Source organism: Gavialis gangeticus, unplaced genomic scaffold (assembly GCF_001723915.1).
Source record: "Gavialis gangeticus isolate Ggan-Ray unplaced genomic scaffold, GavGan_comp1, whole genome shotgun sequence".
NCBI classification, from domain to species: Eukaryota; Metazoa; Chordata; order Crocodylia; family Gavialidae; genus Gavialis; species Gavialis gangeticus.
In genome coordinates, this window is record NW_017729032.1 from 223,648,814 (window position 1) to 223,657,395 (window position 8,582).

An 8,582-nucleotide genomic window follows, 5' to 3' on the forward strand; every position below is an offset into this window, starting at 1 on the left:
CTGCTACTGCGAGTGAGTGTGTTGTTTTTTCTGGGGTTTTTTTGTATTCCCGGACTGCTGGGGCTGGGCAGGATGGGGGCTATCGGGGAGCGGGGAATGCATGGGGGGTTTTGCCAGGAGGCCCCAGAGCCCCTGCTACAGCTGGTGAGTGTGGGGTTTTTTTGTTTTGTTTTGTTTTGATTTTGGTTTTATTTTTTTTTAAGTGCTGGGAGTAGGCTGGACTGGGTGGGGTATACGGCCGAGCAGGGCAGCCATGGGGGCTTCTCCCGCAGCTCCCCCCACTCAGAGAAGGGCAGGCACAGCTGGAGGAGCTGCGGGAGAAGCTGTAGCCTCCCGGTTGTGCCTGCCTCTCCTGTACCGATTGGAATATCTCTGAATCGGCACCTATTCAGCCAAATCAGTTTCGGAAGAATCGATTCAGGACAGTGATCCAAAACTCTGAATTGATCACTGTCCTCCGAATCAGCCGAATCTGAACCTGAATACTTCCTTATTTGCAGAGGCCTAGTGTACAGCCCTGGGTCTGCAGACCAGATCTGTCCCGCAGAGCTATGTCATCCAGCCTGCGGGGAAGTCTAGGGTCAGGGGAGCAGTGGCAGTGTTATTTGTCACTCCTCTGTTGCCAGTTTTCCAGCTCTGTGGATGGGGGGGCCCCACGAGCCAGATAACTTGGCCCCACATGTCAGATTGTGCTGGCGTGGGGCTGATCCTTACGTGTGGGTTTAGGCTGGCAAGTTAATCGTGTGCCCCGATCCTTTACGAGATTCAGCCAGTGGACCAACCCCACACCACTCTTCTAGCCTGTAGGGCCAGAAGGTTGGGTACGCCTAGGGCAGTGGTGTTCAAACTTCTGGCCCCGTAGGCCACATGAGTGTTGCAAGATCAATCCATGGGTTGTATTTGGCATGTGGGGTCAGTCCATGGCTATGATATGGCATGCTGTGCATCAGCCTAACATTGCATGTGGTCTGATTTTTGTGGGCTGGATGCAGCCAATTGCCATCTTGATTCTGTGTGCCAGGACCTGCTGCACACTGGCACAACGTAGCATGTAGGGCCACATCATCCAGCCCATGGGTCTAGAAATTTGGCAGCAGAGGAGCTGCATTAATGCAGCCCCCCTGCCACCAAATATTCAGACCTGTGGGGATACTAGATGACAGCCTCACAAGATGAAGGTTGAGTACCCTAATCTAGACTTTTTTTATATACAGAATATTTTAGTTTTCATGTTTAAAATAGTAGGAGTTTAATAAGCAGTTGCTTAATACCTTCAGGATCTATTACAGATTGCTTACCTACATGGAGGTGAAATTTGCATGTTTTCTAAGTTTGAAACTTTGGTCATCATGGAGGAAACCTGGTAATTTCATGGGGATTCATTTGCTTTTTTTAGACTTAAGTGAATGGTATTGCAAAAAATCACTATTGGCACTTGTGGATGGAGAGGTCTGGGACATGTATCGGCCCTTAACCAAATCATGTGAAATTCAATTTCTTACTTTCAAAGATGAAAATCCGGAAGAAGTGAATAAGGTAAGTGACTATCTTATTTTTTTCTCTGATTTTTTTTTTTTTTTTCCTTTCATAATCTCGATTTTTAAATCCCATTGGTATCTGCTGAGAGATGAACAAGAAGTAATTACAGCAGTGAAATAGAAGTGTAGGGCCCAAATTGTCTAACCAGAAAGGCAATGTGAGTAGAACAGGCTAACAGAGGATGTTGTGGAAACCTCTTTCACAGATTTAAAACAGCAGGTTAGAAAAACAGTCATCATGGTATACTTTTATTTAGTTCATCACCTTTGCATTGAGGCAAAAATTTTTGATTCCTTCCTGTCACATATTTATATGATTTTGTGTATGCAAGATCCGTTTATTTTCCCCTGGTTTATAAGAATGAAGAGTAAAATCCTGGCTTTTAATACAGGAATATTAACTTTTGTTAGTTTGTTTTTTTCCTTTGGTATGTATTGTCATAGCATGTAAGAGCCCCAGTTGGGAAGCAGGATTCCATTCTGTCAGGTTCTGAATAGAAAGATGGCCTCTGCCTTAAATATACTTAAGTATAAGACAAGATACAGGAAGTGACTGCGCAAAAGACTGGAACAGTGCTGTGGATTCTTTTTCTTGGTGGGTCTTAGACTTTGGGGAGACTTAACTTTCAACTGCTTTGAAAGTGGAGGGGCCTGCTATTACAGCGTAACTTGTATCTGCATATCCTTGTGATATGAATGAACTGTGCCATTAACTTTTAATTCTGTTTCATTCAGAGCTGAAGTTAAAATTAGGTGTTCACAAATACATTGGTCTGATACCGGATCGGTACAGATAGAAGCAAATTGTCTATGTCAGATATCAGTCCTATGGGGCCGATAATTTGGCTGATAAATGGTAAGCCCCTAGCTGGTAAGTCAGAAGGGGAGGGAAGGGGCATGCGGGGGCAGGGGCAGGTGCTGTCGGGGTGGGGACAGGCACAGGTTGTGGGCTGGGGGTGGCTCCTGCTGCTGCTTGTATCCTGGGAGGGGTAATGGGGGGTAGGGGCGTGTGCCCCCAGATCTGGGCGGGGTGGGCTGCAGGTGCGGTGGAGCTGGTGATGGTGCTGCGCAGCTCTTCTTGCCAGGGCCTGGGCTTGGAGTGGGCTGCAGTAACGCTGTGAGGAAGCTGCAGCCACCCCAGATTTTGCCACAGCTCCGCTCCCAGCCTCACATTGCCACGTGGTGCAGTCCGGCTTTTCCTGGCGCTTGGGTGGAGGCAGGATGTTCAGCTGGGGCTGTGCCGGGGGGTGGCGCAGAGCTGGGAGTGGAGTTGTGGCGAAATTTGGGTTGGCTGCAGTCTACCAGTGCTGCCAGAGCCTGCTCCAAGCCCAGCTTCCGGCAAGAAGAGCCTTGCGCATCTCTGACTCTGGCCTCCTGCTGCCGCCTGCTCCATGCCATCCAGATCTGGGGGCACACGCCTGTCCCTGGCAAGCAGTGCCAGGAGCTGCCCCCACCCGATGAGCCCGCGCCTCTGTCCTGCGCACGTGCACTCCCCCCCCCGGCTGGGCAGCGCCTACCCCCTCCCTCACCACAGGGGTGTTGATGTGGCCCCCTATGCCCCTTTCCTCCCCTCTCCCCTTCCACCACACCAGACTTACCACCTGGAGGCAGCTGTATCTGATATTGGATCGGTATTAGCCGATATGCCTCTTTAAATATCAGCTATTAATGTCGGCCCTCCAAATCTTTATTGGTGTACCCCTAGTTAAAATGGTTTTGTAATTGCTTAATTAGATGGAGATGCAGCAGTTATGTCATAATGCCTTATAGCAGTATCAGATGATACCAGCATAATATTGTTGTCTACATCCCAAAACTCTTCTCTGTTTAATTTACATATAAAAGGACTTGAGTAGCATTTGCCATATACATTTCCACAGAGAGGCAGATGAGGGATGTTATTTGTTCAGCACAATAAAAAATGATAATGCTGTCACTCACTAAAAATGTAAACTTCAGTTAAAAAAAAAAAAAAGTGTAATGACTAAAGAGGACCTGAACTGGGTTACTCCTCCTTCTGCCTTTAAAAAGATGATCTAGTGCAGGGCCAGATGAGTGGCATGAGGTTGGTCTGTGGGCTGGGTAGGGTTTTTTCCCTTCCTCTCCCACCAGCGTACCTGATCTGGCAGCTGCTTCAGCTGGTGTGGGACCCACAGCAAGTATGATATGTTGTGAAGCTAAACCTGAAAATTTTAAGGTTATTGTTTTAACTGTTTCTGAATAAAAGTGTATTCAGGAGCAGAAAATTCATTCACCAGGGCAAAATATCATTTTGGCAAGTCACTGTGTGCTAATGCAGTTTGACCCGTGCTTTGGAATATTTTAAACTTGTTTTGCTAGGCCTGAAGATAAAGTTATACATATAATACCTCCTATTGTGCCACTCAACAGTGCCTCTGTTTCCTGGTTGTTCTTTCCTTACTGTACTGCTTACAGATCTTTTTCCTTGGACTTCGTTTCTCTCTTTTATGCTTTAAGCTTCACACCTTCTTTCATGCTGTCTCCTCCACTTTTAAAAGTTTCCATATTTTTATTAACCAAATACTCTTTCAGTATATCAGATACCTTCAAAACTGTCTTCCAAAAACGTTTCCTACTTTGGTTTCTCACATATAATCTTTTGCAAGCTTTCTTTATCTTTTCATTTTGCGTGTGTCTTGTCTTGTTTCCTAGACTTCTGTTTGATCCAGGTGAGTGGATTGCTGAATGGTTAACAGTAGGGATGCACTGATAAAGATTTTCATGGCCAATACCAGTAGCTGATGATTAACCAACCATATTGCCTGATGCCGATACGATAACTGATATTAAGCAATAGTGCAGGGCATTTTAACTTACTGACATAAATAAACCTTTTTTGTTTGTTTGTTTTTGTGTTCATAACATGCATGCACGCCTGTTTCCTGCTTCAGCCCTCAATGAGGAAGGCACACATTGTCCCCTTGCCCACAGCTACTACCTGCAGCCCTGCACTTCATGAAGCCCTTGCTGTCATCCTGGGTGGGCAGGCAGACACTTGTGTGGACAGCAGCACCAGGCTCATTTGGAGCCTCAGAGCACACCACTGCCTCAATGCCACCAGGCTCTGCACAGCTGAGCTCCTGTGGCTGCTGGGGAGAAGCTGCTTTTGCAAAGGTGCCCGTGGACTTGGACTGTCCCTTGCAGTGGCACCCGCACACAGCCCAATGTCTCCACAGTAGCCTCGGAGCTCAGGCCCTTGCTGGGCACAAGATATTGACTTGGCAGCAGCAGCAGAAACCAGGAACAGTCCCTTCGTTGCTGAGTGTGATGCCCTGTGACCACTCCCCAGTGCCCTCTTTCCCCTCCCACTGCTTGCCCAGACCTGTAGCCTGCTGTGGTCTTGGGCTAGCGGTGGGGCTTGGGGACTGGACTGTGCTCACCAGGGTGCTCTGGGCACATGGCCGTAATTATCATCTACAATGACCAAAAAAAGCCAATGGCTGATAATGTCATTTCTCCTTTTATTGTTGCTGATCTGATAGCCAACTGATATATCGGTGCATCCCTAATTAAGAACTTTAAATTTAGAATTTTTCAGGAAGGATTCTATGCACTGTTTGTACAGTTCATCTGAAGTACTATGTAAATGATTAATGCAGTATGCAAATATTAATATGAATACACAAATATTTATTAGAAATGCAAGTGTCAATAAAGACCTGCTGTTTATATCAACACCTGAATTAAAATCTGCATGGATTAGTGGTATTGGTATAGTTAAACTTATGTTTGAAATTCTCTTTACAGGCCTATTGGCGCTCCTGTGCCATGATCATGGCATGTGTGCTAAAGCAGGCATTCAAAGATGAATACTCAGTGAGTCTGGTCAGAGCTCCAGAAGTGCCAGGTAATATATAGGTTTTACAGATGACAAGTGTGTTTAGGCTGTGTTATGGGGAATATTTGGGAACTAGTACTGTGGCACGGCTAGGCACTCCTCTTCCTACTTATTGGAGCAAGTATCGTTCATACATTTCTAAAATGTCTCCTTGTAATACATAGTGCTCTATGCATGCAATTTAAATTCAAAGCAATACCTACACAGGGATCAGAATTTTATTGCCACTTTCTTTCCTCTCAAATTTATCCCTTCAAGGGTTAATCAGCCAATGAAGGTGGGGGTGACCTGACTGTAATATTAGTAAAAAAGTGGAAATGGGAATAGATTAAGGCTGAGCATTTCTGAAATCCATGCAAAGTGCTTTCTTGAAGAGGTGGTCTTGCACAGTGTCCTGATGCTGACAATAGGCAGGCAAGGTTCTTTGAGTAGATGTGATAACTTTTATTAGACCAACTGAGTAGTTAGAAAAAAGTTCTTAGCAAGCTTTCAGGCATAATCACCTTTCTTCAGGCATACGGAGTCTCTGCTGTTCTGATGCTTACAAGACTGTGCACCTTAATTGCTGCTTGCAGTAGGCTCTACAACTCTGAGTCCTCCAATAAGAGGATAGTAACCCAGGTTAATACAAGGTCTATCTTGGCCTCTTTCAGTTCAAGCAGACTTGGTGAATGCAGGTCTTCTTTCAGTGCTGAGCAGCGTGGTCTCTGAGAGAACTTGATCTCAATCCAGCTGGGGCTTTGCAGTCCTCGACTTTTACCTGATGAATAGCCAGCATGAAGTAGGAAGAACTGATGTTTCTACGTTTTCTCAATTATTCCTTGCCTGTATAATCACCTGGTAGTTTACTAGAGAACCACAATATATAACAAATTTAAATTATACAAGGAAACAGTTGCAATAAAGAAACATGCCAGGGAGGTTTAGTGTCAATTTGTATTCCAATGTGGTCTGGATTTTTAGGATTTTAAACTGAAAAAAACTTAGATGAGATCTCTTTAATGGTAAGGAGAGAAAATAGTAACTTCAGGAGAGGTTACTTATGTAGTGAAGCCTGAAAACATTTGGATGCATGACTAGGTATCTAGCCATAAAGGTGTGGCTTGTCCTGTTTTACACATCATAACATGACACCAGCTGACAATTCTTCACTATTCTTCAGAAGTCAAGGATTGTGAATATGTGGGGATGAAATAAGTGGATATGGAAGCCCTGCTTTATCCTGCTTTGGTACAATGGTAACATTAGGCATCTTGTGTTGCTGCTAACTGTGATACACTGCCTTTGTGGATAAATAAATAACTTTGCAGTTATATGCTGTTTGACTGGCACACCTAAGCAATAAGATCCACTTTACAAATGGCAAGTACAAAAATGCTCTGAAGTAGGAGAGGATCTTAGTTTGGGTCTTATACTTTGAGGGAGAAAAAGGGTTGAACACATTCCATAGGAAATATTGGAGACTTGATGTGACTTTGGGAGAATTGATATAGGCCATAATGTATGTATGTTACACTGTTACAAAAATGATAATATCCTTAGCATTGATCTATCGACATTGCCATGGCAACTTTTTTCAAGATGCATTCATAATCTGTGGTTTGATTTTTATAAAACCCAAACACTCCAGCTCTAATCAACAGATTTCATTTTGCAACCCTTGTTATATTTCTGTGACAGAAACAGCCTTACACTGGCTGTTGTTTATTCATGTAGCACAGTAAAATCTCTGTTATCTGGCATGAGTGGGATAGTGTGGGGGAGTGCTGTTTATCTAAAAATTCTGATTATCTGAGAGTTATACTCAAGGAAGACAGTGCCATACTTGTAGTGCAAATTTTCAAGAATTCGTGTACAATACATTACAGTATAACATACTGTATAAAAAGTAAAATAGTACACAGATAAAAATGCCATAATAGTTAGCCACCCCAAATGCCAGGGCAGCCCGGCTGCAGGGTGCTGCTGCTGCTGCAGCACGGGAAGGGGCATATGCACTCGGGTACCCTCAGAGCGACGCAGCAGGCAGGAAAGTGGTGCAGCACAATGTGCATACTTGGATACCTTCAGAATGGCGCAGCAGGCAGCAAAGCAAATAAGTCTTGTTTTTTTTTTTTCCCTTAATATTGCCTCTTCAGTGATTTCTGGAGCTTTCTGCTATGATGTAGTTCTGGACAGTGCACTTGATGATTGGAAGCCAGCAGAGGTAAGTGTAGGTTCCTTCTGTATTACATGTTATAAAGTAAAAACTGTCCAGTTTAGTCTTTCTTTGCTTCTGGAACCTTTCAAGGGAGCAGGCTTGTTTGCTAAAGATTGCAGGAGAGTGCAGAAATTTTTAATCTTGCTATCTGATCTTTGCAGGCTAACTCTGCACCTGTGAAGTATTGTGAAAATCAGTATGTGTGGTTAGCACACTTCTTTGCTTCCACTGTGGAGGAGACAATATATGCTTACCTAGAAATACTGAGTATACTCAGGTGAAATTCCCTTTGTTAGCTTGTGTGTATCACTTTTTAGCAAAGGGTCTCAGACTTATTAATAACATTTTAATCGTGCCTCGCAGCCTTTAAGTGAAATTAAATATAATTCACTGGGCAGGTACTACTCTGTTAAAATGTAGATAAATATGGAAAGAGGGGACACTATCAAAAAAGCGAGTCTTGCTTGTATGCAATCTGTTTTGAATTTGCTTACTTTAAAAGTTGAAAAATTCTAAAAAACAGGTTTAACTATCTTCAGCTTCTCAGTCCAGTAAAAATTTCTTTATTATTGCCAAATACTCTTGAGTACTAAGGTTTGGTTTTGTTCTATTTTATTTTAATTTATTTTTTGGAGAGGGCAGTTAGATTGTCTTATCTGTATTGTCCATTTCTTTTAATCTGTCATTGTAGAAGTCACTTGTAGGTAGAACTCTGATTGGTTCCTAGAAAAGTATTCATGAAATAACAATGGCAGGATTTTATATGGTTAAATGTTAATATGTTCAGGTACTATGTTGGAAGAACCTTTAAGGCACTTCACATTAGAGAGAATTCTCGAGTAATAAGTAATTTCTGGGGGGGTTTGGGGAGGGGGGTTGTTTGTTTTTTTTGGACCTGATGAATTACCCTTGAAGGCCATTGGTTGTACAGTACTGGTGATTGCACCTGAAAGCTTGCTGAGAACTTTTTTCCAACTACTTGGCT

The 8,582-nt window shown here is 43.6% G+C and overlaps 1 protein-coding gene across 1 annotated transcript in view; it reads left to right on the forward strand.

Annotated features, from left to right (window-relative positions):
• The window catches only part of MRPL39 (mitochondrial ribosomal protein L39), a 45,100-nt gene that overhangs the window by 8,969 nt on the left and 27,549 nt on the right, over window positions 1-8,582 (forward strand). The window contains exons 3-5 of the mRNA XM_019525287.1: window positions 1,397-1,536; window positions 5,307-5,406; window positions 7,536-7,603. Coding sequence (XP_019380832.1) covers window positions 1,397-1,536; window positions 5,307-5,406; window positions 7,536-7,603 — 308 coding nt within the window. The remainder of the gene's footprint in view (window positions 1-1,396; window positions 1,537-5,306; window positions 5,407-7,535; window positions 7,604-8,582) is intronic.